The sequence below is a fragment of the Neomonachus schauinslandi genome, chromosome 3 (genome assembly GCF_002201575.2).
Source record: "Neomonachus schauinslandi chromosome 3, ASM220157v2, whole genome shotgun sequence".
NCBI classification, from domain to species: domain Eukaryota; kingdom Metazoa; phylum Chordata; class Mammalia; order Carnivora; family Phocidae; genus Neomonachus; species Neomonachus schauinslandi.
In genome coordinates, this window is record NC_058405.1 from 18,368,874 (window position 1) to 18,386,808 (window position 17,935).

General features: G+C 39.6%; 2 protein-coding genes across 2 annotated transcripts in view; both read right to left on the minus strand.

Moving 5' to 3' along the window:
- GPC5 (glypican 5) overlaps positions 1-17,935 on the minus strand; it is a 729,885-nt gene that overhangs the window by 487,798 nt on the left and 224,152 nt on the right. The window lies entirely within an intron of this gene.
- On the minus strand, positions 13,674-15,112 carry LOC110585901 (eukaryotic translation initiation factor 3 subunit I-like). The gene is given in 2 exon segments (XM_021696037.2): positions 13,674-14,685; positions 15,046-15,112. Coding segments are annotated over 2 exon segments (978 nt in total). The 3' UTR covers positions 13,674-13,774.

The following is a 17,935-nucleotide window of genomic DNA, read 5'->3' on the forward strand; positions in this document are numbered from 1 at the left end:
CAGGTGACCACCATCTGGTTGCCAAATCCCTGGTGAATTTCAGTCCCCATTACAAGTGTCATGGTGCAGCATTTGACAGTTGTGTCTGCCCCGCTCCTGGATACATTTTCTTTACTTCATTTCCAGTACATTGTACTTTCTTGGTTTTTCCTACTGCCTCCCTGGCCGTTCCTTCTCGGGCTCCTTTGCTGCTTCTCTCTTCCACCCCTCCTTCTAATTTTAGAAGGGCCAGGCCCCTGTCCTCTTCTCTCTAGCTACACTCACTTTTTGGTGATGTCATCCAGTCTCCTGGCTTGAAATGCTGTATGTGAGCTAATGACTCCCAACTGCATATCTCTAGTCTAGACGTCTTTCCTGAACTCCAGACATGTCTAGACTGCGCTCAAAACAACAGCATGGTGAAATTTTTAAAACATAAGACTGTGTTAATTTATGGCTGACCAATCTCAGCTCCCCACTTCAAAGAAAAAGCAAGGTTCATAAAAAGTCCCACAAGGACTTGTATGATCGGACTCCTCATTACTTTCCTTACTTCCTCTTTCCTTAGTCTCCCCATCTCTCATTCTACATGATACGCTGGCAGCCTTACCATTCTTTAAACACATGAAGTGCATTCTTCATGAGAGCCTTTCCCCTAGCTATTTCCTCTTACCAGAAATTCTCTCCCCCAAGTGTCCTCATGGCTAACTCCCTCTTTCAAAGCTGCACAAATGAGGTTTTCTCCAGAAGCTCTATTTAAAATAACAACCCACCCTGCAGTCTATAGCCCTCTATATGGTCTCTCTTTTTTTTTTTTTTTTTCCATAGTATGTACCACAGAAATTATTGTAGAAATGACTGACTTATCAGGGCACAGCAATAAGCAAAAATGTCAGAAAGTGATTGTGGGAGCTCCATGACAAAGGGCTGGAGAGTTCCCTAATTCTAACTGGAGGGTTTCTGAACTCAGGTTCCACAGGCCCAGTGGATTCCTCTCCTAGAATGAGTGCCTGGGGCTCCTGGGTGGTGCAGTTGGTTAGACTCTGACTCTTGGAATCTGCTGGGGTTGTGATCTTGGGGTCGTGATATCAAACCCTGTGTCAGGCTCCATGCTCAGCGTGGAGTCTACTTGGGGTTCTCTCTCCTTCTCCCTCTGTCCTTTTCCCCACCCCAATAAATAAATAAATCTTAAAAAAAAAAATGAATGCCTGAAACTTTCTAAGGTTTTCGTGGACTGGGTAGCTGGATTTCCTAGACAACAACTCTAAACTACTACCCAAATGATCTGGGCACTCAAGTAGTCCCTCCAATAGCAAACAGCTGTTCACATGTTCTTGCAGTAAGAAGGGAAAAAAACAGAGGGTGACACCAATTCCCTGGAACACAGACTCATTTCACGTCCAGCAGTAGTCCCTGCTAGGTTACAGAAGAAGTGAGGGACCCATGCTTAGCTTATAGGGTCTCTCAACAAAGCATATTCTTCATCCCACACTGTGATGATGCATAATTTGCCCTTTCTCCCCACACAAGAATTACCATCTTTTTCTCATTGGAATGTAAGCTTCCCAATGGCTGGTAACTCTGTCTGTTGTATTCTAAGTGACAGAACAGTACCTAATACATAGTAGAGACTGAATAAATATTTGTTTAAATATTTATTTAATCAAGGATAACTCAAATGCTTTTGTCTACTGGGAAAGGTAGACAAAATAAATAAAATAGAGTGTAGAAGAGGAGAAGGTATAAAGAAAAATGACTTAACTCTTTCTTTGTTTTTGTATTTCTTATGGAGAAATGGTGCCTTCTGAGAAATATTACAATTGCCTGTGCCTCCCAGACAAAACCACCTGAAGTTCTTGAGCTACATTTCTTGGTGACCTGACTGACAAAAGACTATATTCTTGCCATCTGTAGTAGTTAGCTATTGCTGCATAACAAAACACCCCATAATTTAGAGCCTGACGCAATAAACATTTACTATTGCACAGTATCTTTTGGTCGGGAATCAGACAGCAACTTTGCCAGGTTATCTCATCTGAGGCTGTCCCATGGGCTGCAATCCAGTGGTCTGCCAGGACTGCAGTCATCTTACAGCTCCCATGCATGAAGATGTGCTTCCAAGGTCAGTCACATAGCTAACGGTGGGCCTCTGAAAATCTGCTTCTGGGCTCACTTATGTGGGTCTCTCCGCAGGACTGCTTCACAAGAGGCTGGATATACAAATGGGCAATGATCAGACCATCTATAAAAACACAACCTACAGCAACCAGTCCAGAAAGCCAAATCGTAACCTCTGCATCTATCTGCCCAGGAGGTGAAACCACGACCTTTGTAGTAACTAGCCGCAAATGGCCAAAACTAACTCCACTTCGAGTTAGTCCACCTTCAGCTCCCCCATACCAACAGCCTCCAACAAGTAACACCTGAAGCCTTCCCTTTTTTACCCTCTGTCAAGGCTTCCCACACCTCTGCTGGCCTTGGAGTCTCTCCCACACTTAAGTAACGGTGACAGACTCTCTTGCCATAGCCAGTTCTGAAATACCCTTTGTTCTCACTGGGTGGTCTGCATCTATTGCCACAGTCACAACATGGCAGCTGGCTTTCCAGAGAGGGACTGATGTGAGAGACAACAAGGGAGAGTACCTAAGATCAAAGCCACAGTCTTTTTATAACCAAATCACTAAAGTGACAGCCCATCTTTTCTGCCATCTTCTTTCCATTAGAATTGAGTCAGTAAGTCCAGCCTACACTCAAGCAGAGGGCGTCACACCAGGGTGTGAATCCTGGAGGCAGGGATCCCCGGCGGCCACAGTAGAGGCTGCCTACACACGGTCTCACCTAACTCTGACAAACATTTCTTAGCTGCTGGCTGCAAGTTTATTTTGGATCTTAAGTACAAATTTCTACTGAGATTCTTTGAACCAGACTACTCTTAGACTTGTTCTATATTCATACATATTTTAACTTAACACTATTTAAATGAATGGTACATGTTAGAAAGAGCATAACTGAATGAATATTCTTGAAAATATGCAAAGGCACATTTGGGTCTTTGGCTTGGTGATATCTAAGCAGAGCTCTGTTGTGTGACCGTAAACCAACCATCTGCCTGACGCTGCCCCAGCTATTTGAGAACTAACATGCTAGATGCAAGAGCTTAATTTATTATTCATTGGCACCCAGAGTGTTAAAAATATTGAACCTGACTGCCAAAGGCATGGGTTATCCCTTCACAATTGTCCCAAAGTCCTCTCCAAGCTCCCTATCGGCTTGTACCTGTCATTTCACTCGTGCCTTTTTTTTTTACCTCCTGATTTTTATTTACATTTGTATTTTTTTCAGTCGCTGTGCTAATGCCACAGCTTCAGAAACCCATATGTATAAAATATTGGCAGTTAAAAGCTTATTGTTTAATTTTTGTGGTGGACTGAATCACTCATTCATTCTTATTCATTCATTTACTTCTATTCAACAGATGCTGTAGGGTATGCAGTGGTGAGTTACAAGTATAGCTTGTGGCATAAAATCAAACAAACACGTCACAAAACCACCACCACCACAACTGCAATACCTGGTATTAAGGAAGAGTGCACAATGACATGCTAATGTTCCTGGAAAACCAGAGAAGAAATCGTTCTTCAGTTACTGTCATGGCTGAGCCCTAAAGACCAGAGCGGAAGTAAGGGGGAATGGCAGCTGTGAAGCCTCAAGATAGGAAGCAGCTGTGTGCATTAGGGCAACTAAGAGAAGGCCAGGGGCCATACAAGAGGAGCCCACAGAACACGATGAGCCTAGAGAATCATCAGGCTGAGGACAGACGCACAGAGCTTAGGTTGCTTAGCTCATAATGACAGAGATACTTAAGAGTATTTACGTTAGTCAGAAACAGTAATTAAACAGGGGAGCTCATTAAACATTATTCAGATACAATAATTAAACATAGATAGTATAATTAAACATAAGCTGAGTATAGCAATTCAAATAGTATTACACCAAAAAGGTCAATTTAGGTGGATAATTGGCTCAAATTTTTCAGCTATAAGAATCAATTATCTGAATTAGTTAGCCTTATTAATTAAATCTTGGAAACCAAAAGATCGTGAAAAGAATAGATTGAGCTTCCTCCCCACCCCCCCCCAGAAAATGTTCCTAAATATATAAAACAAAGCAATTTGAAAGCAAGAAATGTGCTATAGATAAGATCATCACACCAATATTAGGTTTCTATTTACTATTAAAATTCAGCTGAAATTGATCAATATTGCATAATCTGTATGATGTCCACTCTTTAGGAAGAATTTAAGTAAAGTGTGAGGTGGTACAACCTTGTTTTAAGTGATGACTGAAACAAGCTTTGCTTTCAAATCTGATCTTTTCCCACCTCTTTGAGCTTGCTTTCTCTGGTCCAGCCCATCATCAATTTAAATGTATAGTGACCATTTAAACTTTTTTTAAAAGATTTTAGACTTTATTTATTTATTTTAGAGAGAGGGGGAGAGGGAGAGGGAGGAGGAGGAGCAGAGGGAGAGGGACAAGCAGACTCCACACTGAGCACAGAGCCCCATGCAGGGCGTGATTCCACGACCCTGAGATCCTGACCTGAGCTGAAATCAAGAGTCAGATGTTTTAGCCACCCAGACGCCCTGACCATTTAAATTTCTAAAATATTCTATAACGAGAGAAAGTTCTTGAAGACAATATGCATCCTATGATGTTTCTTAGGACATGAAAACATAGTGCATTTCTGAATTCCATAAAATAGCTAAATAATTTATGAAAATATCTAGAGAATCATAGCCCACATTATTATTCTTTTTTATACAGACTGTATAAATATATATGTAGATAATGTTCAAAAGTAACCATCATGTCTGCATATACGCATAACTGAATCTCTCTATATTGTTTATACATAATCTGTGCCCTGTGATTTGTGACAGCAACCAATTTTTCAAGTTTATCCCATCACCTGCCACCCTGATTTTTGATAAGCCATGTAACTTAAGCAGAATGATCACCATATTTGAAGGCACTTGAAATTCAAAATGTCCAAACTGGCGTCTAACATCTCCTTTCTCTACCAAAGTGCCCAAGCCCTGCTTCTATTTCCCCAATGTCAGGTTTCTCAAGCTCAGTGACAGGAGTGGGATATGCTCTGTTGTTAGGACTGCCCTGTGCATGGTAGGATACTGAGCAGCAACCTTGGCCTCTACCCAACAGAAGCCAACAGAAGTCCCACCCCACTCCATGTCGTGACAATCAGAAATATCTCCAGGCATTGCCAGATGTCTCCTGGGAGGTAAAATTCCCCCCACCCCAGCTGGAAACTACTGGGCTAACCCTTTTCTTTCAGGTTCGTAGCACCAGCATCCACCCAGTTTCCCAAAAAGTTTTGAATATCATCATCCTGGACTCCCCCTGCCCATCCTGGACTCTTCTCCTCTCTCCATGTAGTTGGATGATCCTTCATCCTAGCTACGCTCCTAGTGCAAGCCTTTATTGTCCCTTATCAATTACCTCAGCCAACTAGCTTGTCTCCCTACTTCTGATCTCACCTCTTTAATTTACCTTCTTTCTCCTGCCATGTGATCTTTCAAAAATACAAATCTAAAACTAACACAGCTTTGCTTAAAATATTCAGTGGTTTGCCAACATCCATGGTAAAGAGTATAGGAGTAGTATATATAGGATACTCTCTATATATTAATACATACATAATATATGTAATATATACATACATATATTTATTTGGCATCTACATACATATGCATAAATGTAATGCGTTTATATACACATGCACACGTATATGTACACAATATGTGTGTGTACATCCATACAAATTCATTTATGCTTCACTCTAACTTTGTGAGGTATCTGATGCTTTTCTCCCCATTTTCTAGTGGAGAAACTTCCAGATGCAGAGATAAAGCCGCTTTCTTGCATCTCGCATTCTGTAAGCAGTAGAGCCTGGATTTTTTTTTTTGTTAGTCACCATACAGTACACCATTAGTTGTTGATATAGTGTTCCATGATTCATTGTTTGTGTATAACACCCGGTGTCGAGCCTGGATTTGTTCTCAGGTCTCCACTACCAAACTTGAGCTCTTTCTTGCTAAACTGGGTTTGCCAGCCCTCCTTATTTAGATTTATATTGCCAGTGGCTAGCACTCTTCCTAGAATATTACAGGTACTCAGTAACATTTGTTGAATAAATAAGCACACTAAATAGGTATGGCAGGAAAGACACAGACTGGGATTTCTGGAGATTATCCAAAAATTAGTACTTACAAAGAAGAGAGAGTTTCATCTGGCTTTGGACCATGGACCGATCAGTCATGGGTGGGAGAGTCATGAATGTTGTAGCAGAGGTTTTGAGATTTCATCAAGGTCTTTACCAAACAACTGATATGATTTCATAATATGGAGTTTCTCTGCCATATATATGTTATTATTAAATGTTTTTCTAAGACCTCACATTTATCCATCTTTATAATAATGTCTTTGAATAAAATCTCATTCCTATCCAACACATAGTTCTCCTAGGATATTTTATGACAGTTAAGTGAAAATTAGGTTATGGTCTATAATATGAAAATTAGGCTATGGTCTATATTGTAGACCATATTATAGACCTAATTAGCAAATCTATACTCAGTAATCTTTGTTTCCATCCCATGATTGATTATATCCTTCAATAATATTTTTTGGTGAATTGTTGCTTGCCATTTAACGTTAGGTGATACTCATTCATGATGCCAATAAGCCTATTCCAAAAAATCACATGAACATCTACAGACAGCATACACAGCTAAGATAATAGGACATTTAAATTCAGCCATCAATTTAAGTGTCCTAATTACTGCACATTGCCCCTATTACTGCTATTTCTGGAAAAAGAATACAAAAGACCATACTGCCTTTCAAATTGGTTAGTAAATGTAGTGAGAAGAAACAAAGCACAGTGAAGTTTGAAGGGGCAGAATAATGCATGGAGGCTGACTCTATGGAATACATTTCTCAACTGAGGTAATGATCTCGAAAAGGATTTTCAGGTATGCAGAGATGACCTCAGCTATGATTTGTATTTATTAGGGGAACTAGTAAATAACATGCTGCTGTGCTGTGCAGTTAAGAGACTTCATAATTTTTTTCACCTCAAAATAGAGATTCCTCTGGGAGTTGAATGCCAGACAATATCTTCTCCTGAAAAAATAGCAGTTTTCTCAATCAGGCAATTAACTCCATATATTTTTAAAATTTTACCCTTTAGCTGACAGGCATTTTAAAAAGGTTTTTCTCTAAAGTGAAACATACTGGAATATTTATTTATTGCTGCTCTGGGCCTCATCTTTAATGATATTCTCATCAATATTTTGTATTCTATTTAGTGATAAAGAAGAAAACCAATAAATATTTTGTACTCTACTTGGCCAAGTTCACACTGATAAATCTGCCTAGTACAAAATATTTATTGTTTTTCAAAACTTTAAATGTCCTTCGGGATCTGTACCCTTTATTATATAGCTGTCCAAATCATTTTTGTTATAAAATGGATACATTAAATTGAAAATCCCTTTCAAACATATATTAATGACATTATACATACAGTTTCACTAATCATGACTCCTATATGGTTCCACATATTTCCAGAAGGCTCTATATTGAAAGGTCAAAATTGTTTATAAATTTTAGAATGTGCTTATGTATGTTATCTCAGAATTGGTTGAGGAAATATCAGTTACTATATAAGTTATCTTGTTTTAAATTCTCAGAATTTTTTTTTCAGGTTAATTTTATGGAGATTGTAAAATGAAAAAAAGAATGACTACAGCCTTCAATATCATGCAGTCTGAAATTATCCAACTCTCATATCACACTCTCGTTTGCACCTGATACATGGAGAAGGCCATTCATTCAGTCTGTCAGTTTCTGAATAAGTACATATTACGTACCCTGAAGCAAACAAAATTCAACAAGACATATTTAGTGCCATCAACTGGATTTCAGCTCCATAATAGGGGAGAAATGTGTAAAGAAATCACTGCAATACTGTGTACCAGATGCAATGAGAGGCCTAGAAGCACTGCTTTGAGATTATAAAAGAAGCAGGTGATTCTCTCTGTATAAGTATTTATGAGGAGAAGCAATGCCAAAAGACAAGCTGAGCTGCAACTGGGTCTAAGCCTTAATATTGGGGTAAAAGCACACAATAAGCAACAAGGAATAGAGAAAATAGAAATCAACCTGAAACTGTGAAGAGCCAGGAAATTGTGCAAAGTTCAATATGTAAAATATAATTTTCACCAATATTTTGATATAAATATTAGAAAAGTAGAAACAAATGAGGAAAAATATTAAAATACTCATAGCTTAATTAAACAGAAACACATTGTTGATCTAAAGTATATCCTTCCTGACATATATATTTTAATAGATCATACTATATAAATATATGCTGCCCAGTGATTGAGTTTCACGGGTAATATAAATATGTTTCTACAATAATAAGCAATTTACAAGGTAATCTTAATAGCTAAATATTATTCCACTATACAGAACACTGTATGTTCTTCAAGGTAGAATTTCTGGGCCAAAGTGCATGGAAATTCTAAAAATTATAGACATATATCATGTTGCCCTACAGAAAGGTGATGGTAATTTTCACTGTATATGGCAAGAATCCCCCAACATTCAGCTTAAAAGGTGAATCTTTCCAACTCAAAATCTTAGGGCACCTCTAAAATCTCATCGATGTCTTCTTAAGACATATCAGCAAGAGATCCACTAAACATGCAAAGAGAGCCATGGTTAAGATAAGGGAGTGAGGATGGGTGGGAGGGAGGAATAACAAAGGGACACAAGAACACTTTTGGGTATGGGTATTGTTTGAATGGACATGTTCACTATCTACATATAGATGATGGTTTCACCTGTTTATCCGTATGTCAAAACATATCAAATCATACATTTAAAATATGTGCAGTTTATTATATATTTCAATGATATCTTTAAAGCTCTTTAAAAAGTAACATCTGATAGGGGCGCCTGGGTGGCTCAGTCGTTAGGCGTCTGCCTTCGGCTCAGGTCATGATCCCAGGGTCCTGGGATCGAGTCCCACGTCAGGCTCCCTGCTCCGCGGGAAGCCTGCTTCTCCCTCTCCCACTCCCCCTGCTTGTGATCCTGCTCTCACTGTGTCTCTCTCTGTCAAATAAATAAATAAAATCTTTAAAAAAAATAAAAAATAAAAAAATAAAATTAAAAAGTAACATCTGATAAAAGATGTAATTTAATTAGTTGTGAACTATCTATGATGTCTTAACTTAGGAAACTGATGAGAATTTTTATAAAAATAATGGCACAAGGAGGGAAAAGGGGAAAGAAGAAAACTGTTTTCAACACTGCCCTGGACAAGAATCTCTGATTAACATGAACAATACTATGTAGGAACATCCTTTGAGTTGACCAGCAGGTGAGCACAGATTGATGGGCATATGAGTCACAGAAGTGCTTCCCTGCTGAATGGCATAGGAATAATCCCAATATGCTCAGTAACAGATACTGGAGGCAAGACCTCCTACATCAGAATCCCTGGTATAGGAGCAAGGAATCTGTCGTCTTTCTCATTCCCAAGTTCTCAAACACAACTCTGAGAACTAATATCAAGAATCATGCAAATCACTTTACTTTAATTCACTGTCCAACAAGCAAACTTCTCCACAACTTCATCTCCTGAGAAGCCAACTTCATACCTGTCACCAGAAGAGTGTGCCAAATAAAAACATATGTTTAGAATTCCATAATTAACATAATACATTTATTTCATAAATCAGTTTCTTTTAAATCTGATACCCAACTGATTGATTCTGGGGAAACTAATAAAGTTGTGTGCTTAAACATGCAAATTAAAAAATCAAATCTTAGGCAGTGAAACACCCAAATGTAATCATCCTCTGAGACTCTTGTTGGCACCATCTGAATTACAATAGTATCTACATGGACAAATTTTTTAAGTTGATAGTTTAAAAATATATGAATGGTTTCATAAGTTGAAGTGCCCAGAGTACAGGTAGTTAAACTCAGGGTATTAGTGGAGATATCAGAGATACAGCAGGGAAAGGTAATGCTGATAAACCAAAGTGAATTTCAGGATTCTATAATATGACCAAAAAAGCTATCAGGTATGTTTTCAACCAGAATGTGAGAAGACTATATGCACCATTTAATAAGAAAAGAGGGTGTCCATAATTTGAGAACCTGAATCACTCTGACCATTTCTGCAAAGTTTGAAAGCCACGTGTATTCTTTTGGGTATTTATATTTACCTGGTGGTATGCTAAAATTCATAACTGTTGGATAAAATTTTTATAACCTTTATATATTAAGGCAGTCAGCAAACTAATAATGCACTCCCATAAAACTCTTGCCAATGTAAATCACTACTGAGAACTCAGCCTGACATTTGAATTACTTGAATTCAGTAAGTCTTATCAATGACTTACTGAATATTCAGCAATGTTAGAAATACACTCAATATTAATAATGACTTTGAAGAGAAAGTCCTGGCTGAGAACTGCTGGATAGTTTTTGAAATGAAAACTTAAACAAGGGGCACCGGGGTGGCTCAGTCGGTTGAATGTCTGACTGTTGATTTCGGCTCAGGTCATGATCTCAGGGTCATGGGATCCAGCCCTGCATCAGGCTCCATGCTCAGCGGGGAGTCCGCTTGAGATTCTCCCCCTCCCTCTCCATCTGCCTCTCTCCACTGCTCTCTCTCTCTGACATAAAGAAATCTTAAAAAAAAAAAAGAAAGAAAATTTAAATGAAAGATTTTTTTCAACTTTATCATGAGATTTTATAATTTCACTAAAATTAAGAATATTTTTCCCAATGTAGAGCAAATGACATTTGGCTATGTTAAAAAGCTTATGAGAATTTTGTGCTACCAGCATTCATAGTTCTTTTCATATTTGCTTTCTCTGGAGTCTAATATGGAGTAGTCAGATATAACTAGGACCAAATATCAGCTTTCACATTCACGTTAAGAAAAAATGGTTTTATTGGTCTTAATTGAGTGCATGTTGAAAACCAAGTACCTTCATTATATTTGACAGGCTCCAGGCAGTTTTATTTTTCTTTCAAAGTTTTGTTATCTTGTCTTGCCTTGTTTTGTTTGCTTAATTTTGTTTTGTTTTCCTACATAAAAAACAAATGAAAATAGAGGGTAAAGCAAGTTTAATGGAAAGATGTTTGTGGTATATAGTCAAGAGAAAAGAGTATGTTTTAAAAGGGTATATTTTGTGGGAAAAAAAAAAAGGACATTTCCAAATTACGTACCGCCTGTGTAGTTAACATTCTTAAAAGGATAGGACTGTAAAGATGGGGAACAGACTGGTGGGTGGGGACTGGAACTCAGGTCCTCAGGTCGGGGGATAGGTGAGCTACAAGGGGTAGCAAAGGGAGTTCCTTTTGGATGATGGAACAGTTCTCTACCCTCTCTGCTGTGGTGGTTATGCAAACCTAAACATGTGATCAAACTGCATAGAACCACACACACACACACACACACACACACACACACACACGGGTGTATGTGAAAACTTATGAAAACTGAATATGGTCTATAGCCCAGTTAACAGTATTATTCCAAAACTAATTCTCTGGTTTTGCTATTGCACTACAGTATGTGGGGTGTCACCTTTGGAAGAAGCTGGGCATAGGACTTAAGGGACCCTACGTACTATTTTTGCAGCCTCTCATGAGTTTATAATTATTTCAAAATAGTTTTTTTTTTTTTTTTATAAAAGCTATGTATGCATTTTATAAAGCTGGCTATAGTAATCAATAGCAGCAAAATTAAGTTTTTGGTGATTGGTTACTGCCTGGAAAAACTCCACCAAATATACATGATTCGTTTGGGATAATTCTGAAAAAAGAAAAAAAATCCATGTGAAATACACTAAAATTCATTGGAGAGAGCACTGGGGCCAGGGTGGGGCAGATAAGGGAGTTCCGCAGCCTTGCTTAAAGATGCCACAAATCAGGTAAACAGAAGGTCTCTGGAGCTGCTGATAAGCACAGATGTGCTCTGCATGACATGCTGTGGACAGAACAACTCACCGTGGTTCCAAGTATAAGTCTTGATGACAATCTCAGGGCAGTTGCAGCATAATGCAGAGTGAATAACACTGAGGGTTGGTCAACATTAGGGTAGTTCATGATCTCTCAGTAATACCAAGAGGGGGCAACCAGCAGTATAATAATAGCAGCAGGTGGCTGATCACTTCCTATGGACTGGACACTGTGGTGCAGGTGAGCTCATTGTACATTTGTGAGGACCTATGTGGAACCACATAGAGCCAGCTTCAGCTACATAAGGTGGAGTGTCCAATCAGACACAGTAGAGAGATATCACTCAAGGACAGACAGAGATGTCACTCCCCAGACCCAAGAGACCACGGCAGAGATACTGCAAGTCAAGTTCCAGGATGTTGGGAGTGATGTCTTCCTTTGGCTCTGTCTCCACAGTCCTTATGCAGTGCCTGGCACAGACTAGATTTCAGTAAATGTACAGAAAACTGAATGGTGATGACATATCTGAGTGTGTGTGTGTGAATGAGTGAGCAAGTGCATGTATTTGTTTTATAGTAAAAAATCTGGAAGGTACAGTACAAAGTTAACAGTGAGTATTTCTGGATGCTAGAATTATAGAGAATTTACTTATGCTTTTTCTCTGTTACCTTGTCTGTATTTTCTACTTTTCATAATAAACATACTATACTTTTAAAATAAAATAATAAAAGTGACCTGAACCTTAAGAGGCCTTCTCAATCACTATCTGTATCCAGAAAAACCAATTATATGTATCAAGTAATAGAGCTGACTTTCCCATTGTTTAATATATAACAGAATGGCTATTTCACATTTTACTTGTTTTTTTTTTTTTTTAATGGTACTTAACCAGGGGCGCCTGGGTGGCTCAGTCGGTTAAAAGGCTGCCTTCGGCTTAGGTCATGATCCCGAGGTCCTAGGATCGAGCCCCGCATCAGGCTCCTTGCTCAGCGGAGAGCCTGCTTCTCCCTCTCCCTCTGCCTGCCTCTCTGCCTACTTGTGCTCTCTATCTCTCTGTCAAATAAATAAATAAAATCTTTAAAAAAAAAAGATTAATGGTACTTGCTTCATTACAAAAACAAAAACTATCTTAATGCAACTGAAGACAGTATTGTTTTGATTTTAATGGAAAGAAAAATTGTGCCACTCACGTAATAAATCTTTATGTCCAACACATAGCCCCAGGGTCTAGAATCGAACCTGACATAAAATCAATTTGCAATAAATGTTGGATAAATGAATGAAAATGCTAAAAGGAAGCATCCTAAAATTGAAATAGCACTGTGTATACTACGGAACTTTTCCATTACTAGTATATAATCTTACCAAAAAGTTCAAATGGAAGAGAATCACCACTAAGTGAACAAAAATGTAAGGAAGACTTCATAGAGAAGGCTCCTTGAGCTGGAGGGGTTCCAGCAATGCGTGAGCGCCTTTCAGATTTGACAGCGACACCGTGGTCAGAGAACAAATGACAGGCCTCATTAGTGGCCTCATGTTTGTTTGCTCTGCCTCTTTGGTATATGGTTTTACTGTCGCCGAGACAGTGTGTTGGTATGATGATTAGTAGTTTTTTTGTGTTGTTGTTTTTTTTTTATTTCCAAATGAATTTATTACTCAGAGTCCAAAACTTTCTGTGAGCCCTGGCCCAGAAACTTCCCCTGGTTCTGATGGAGATCCAAGCTTCTTAAGCCTCAAACTCAAATTCCAAGTACTGTGGGTCAAAGTAGTGGATGTGGACATAACCATCTTCACCTCCGCTGCTGTAGCTCTTGCCATCGGGATGGAAGGCAACACCGTTGATTGGTCCGAAGTGACCCTTGACTCTTCCAAACTCTTCTTCAAAGGCCAAGTGAAAGAACCTGGCTTCAAACTTGCCAATCCTGGTGGAGGTGGTGGTTATATCCATGGCTTCCTGACCACCACCCCGCACCACATGGTTGTAGTTGGGAGAGAGGGCAGCTGAGTTGACTGGATGTTGTGTCCGGAAAGTCTTCTAGTGTTCAAAAGTTGTGGAGTTAAAGAGCTTGGCTGTGTTGTCCTTGGAGGTGGTGGCAAACATGGTCATGTCCCTGGATAACTGGATGTCATTGATCTGCTGGGAGTGCTTCTTAACATTCACCAGGACCTCTCCAGACTTGGCACTATACTGGTTGAGCTCTCCTCCTTCATGGCCTGTGATGATGCACTTCCCCAGGGGTCCCCAAACAGCACTGGTGATCTTGGAGTCGTTGCAAGGGATCTTCATGTAGGGCTCATTGTTGTCGATCTGGCTTGGATCCCGCAGGTCAAAGAAGCTCACAAAGCACTGGTAGCCCATCTGCTTGTCGGTGGAGAACATGATGATGTTGCCCCCAAAGTCAAAGCCACACGTCCAAACAGCTGAATTGCTCTTCAGTAGGGTCAGGTGCTTCCCTGTTTCACAGTCCCAGAGACGGCAGCTATTATCGGCTGAGCCAGTGAGGACATGTTTGATGTCCCAGTCTGCGTCTACACACCACACAGCTCCAGTATGGCCCATGTAAGTGCCCAGCCTCTCACCTTTCACAGAGTACCACACATTGACAATAGGGTCCTTGGCCACTGTGAAGAGGAGGTCTCCCTCATGGTTGTACTTTTTTTTTTTTTTCTTTTTAAGAAAAGCAGACTGCCACGTGCGGCACCTCATTTGGATGTGTCTGGAGTCTTGGAAGCTTGACTACCCTACGTTCTCCTACAAATAGACCTTGAGAGCTTGTTTGGAGGTTCTAGCAGGGGAGCACAGCTACTTGGATACCCTTGACTGAAGAACGGTCCTCCTCTACCGGGGAAGGTCCTCTTCAACCAAGCGCGCAGCTTTGGGAGGGATGCACATGGATCAGTGAGGGAGGAAGGGGACACCCGCCTAGCCAGCCAGATCAGCCAAATCAACCCTGGCAATCAATGGGGTGAAAGATGTCACAGCCACATTGCCCTCACATCCCTCATGGTTGTACTTAATCTGCGTAATGGATCGTTCATGGCCCTGCAGCAGGATCAGCTTCATCCTGGCGCTGACGCGAGGGGTATGATGGTTAGTTTTACGGGTCAACTTGATTGGGTCAAGGGGTCCCCAGGTATCTGGTGAGACATTATTTATAGATGTGTCAATTTGGGTGTTTCTGAAAGTGGTGAACATTTAAATCAGTGGAGTGGGTAAAAAATATGTCTCTCCCCTGGGTGGATGGGCATCAACCCATCCACCGAGGGCCTGAACAGAATAAAAGGGCAGAGGAAGAGAGAATGTTCTCTCTGCCTGTTTGCTGAGCTGGGACATCAGTCTTCTGTCCTTGGACTGGAACTTCTACCGTCAACCTTCACCCTTTCAGACCTTTGGACTGGGACTAGAACTATATCACCAGTGCTTCTGGGCCTCTAGTTAATGGAGAACAGATCATGGGACTTGGTCTCCATAATTACATGAACCAATTCCTCATTATAGACACATATCCTACTGGTTCTGTATCGCTGGCTGAACTCTTGACTGATACAGTTAGTCAGGGTCCTCTAAAAAGCAGATGCCAATACGGGATTACTTGAAAGGATCTTAAGAGGGATATACCAGTAAGAGAAAATCAGGAGGGAGCCAGGAAATGCTGGGAGAGCTCTCAGACCATGATGCAAGCCCCACAGTGAAGGAGAGAAGGTTGGAGAGAAGCATTGTCATCTAAGAAGATTCAGCAAGGCTGTCATGGCAGCCAGGAGCCAAAGTCAAGAGTCACAGGAGTCCCTCTGGTGTCTCTTAGAAACAAGCCTGACTTAATCTCCCTGCCACAGTCACTCATGGCTGATGGGGAGCAGCCCACGCAGGCATGGCCTCTGTAGGAATGGAATAATAGATGTCACCACTCAGCCCCTGGACCCTCAGTCAGGCCAGCCCCCTGCAGCTGGAGATCTGTGAGGCCAATTTCCAAGCAGACCTAAAGGTTCCTACAAACAATACCTTCAAAGATAACCTTTTGCTTTAATGACATGAAACATACATTTTAATACGAGGTTCCAATGCAGAACGTTATACTATCAGTGACAGGGTTAACCTACAGGGGCGTACTTTCTCCACAAAGGAACAAGCACTTTTCATGGATGATTTATATGGAGGTTTATATTATATTTATTCTTGATATGGTTGCCAAACATATGCCCTACACAAGAACAGAGTAAACATTCACATGAATGACTGTCAGAGGTAAATTTGAGATAGACACACACACACACACACACACGTGTACACACCACACATATATTATACTATGTTCCTTAGTTTGCTACTTCTCTTATAAATATTTTCATTCATTACTTCAATATCCCCTTAATTTTAACAAGTGGTAATTTTATGGGTAAGTTATGAAAATTTAAAAAAAAACAGTATTTTCAGAATGTATGATGTGATCACTAGTTTGAGTTGCAGATGTCCCTAATTCCTTTCCACTTTTACTCACACTCACCCGGTCACACTGACAGAAACATACACCTATTTTCATGAACTCTACACCCCCTTTTAGTCTAGTCTCAAATGACTGTTCTCTCCCTTTCCAAACAGCTGAAGCATATTGCTTTATTTTTTTAAATTTTTTTTATTAACGTGTATTATTTGTTTCAGGGAAGCATACTGCTTTACAGAGTGGAGGTGGCAGTCTGCATACACTATACCATGAGCATGGATTAAAAGTAGAATTGATGCGTTTTACAATTTTTGTCTCAGGTTACCTAACAGATTGCTGGACTAGTCCTCTGTACACAATAAATAGCTCACTGATGGTGAAAAGTAAACCCATAAAGTCACTTATGAAATGTTAGATTGAGAATTTTGACTTCTTTATCTGCTTGTGTCATTGAAAAAAATGTAATTTATACTTTATATTATTTAAATAATGGCTTTAGATAACCATAATCTAAAGGTAGATAACCATATGTAAATGTCATTATATTTACTTAGTTTTCTAACAGTAGAAATGACATCGATAGTTGAACTACAGAACTTATCTTGATGTAAATGCTACACATCACAACAAATGTAAAAGCACACTTCCCTAAATGTTTAAAAAAATGTTTTCATCCAACCATAAGGAGGACTTTTTTCCATATCAGGAATCTTTAAAGTAGTTTTAAATTGGTTTTAAAGTGAATCTTTCGGCAAAGATGACTAGTTGTATAATTTGGGTAAAGATCATTTTCTGAGGTACTTTGCTTCAAATATCCTGAGCCCATCTTTTTCCCTAACACAGTATTTCTGGACTATATCTTTGCAAACCCTTTTACCAAAGCCACTGCTAAGGTTAGCCATTCCTCTTTCATTATACATATGTATACTACAACATTTGGAAACCAAAAAAATTATCAATAATCTGATTTATTTTTATTTTCTTTAGGTGAATGGGGTTGACGTAATAGCTACTGTTGACATGTTACCAAGTAACTTAGCACAAACGATCACCTGGAGGTCTGGTCTACAACAATGTTATCCAAAGTGTGGTCCTCAGAAGGACATCGTCAGTATCACCAGGGCTCTTGTTAAAAGTGCAAATTTGTGGGTCCCACACAGATCAACTGAATCAGAATCTCCTCCGGGGTATAGCCCAAAAGTCTGTATTATAACAAGCTCTCTGAGTGACTTTTTGCTAAAATTGGAGAGCTACTGCCCCACATGACAGGCCTGGGTGTTTCCCAGATACAGAAACAAAAATTTGGATGATTGACTAGACTTCACTTTTCAGGTAAAAGCTTCAGAATACTGCAAATACTATTACAGAATAAGGAAATCCTTGATCATCAAGGCTTCACCCTATCTTACACGAATTTCCAAAATCATTTTTGTCATAAATTCTCATGA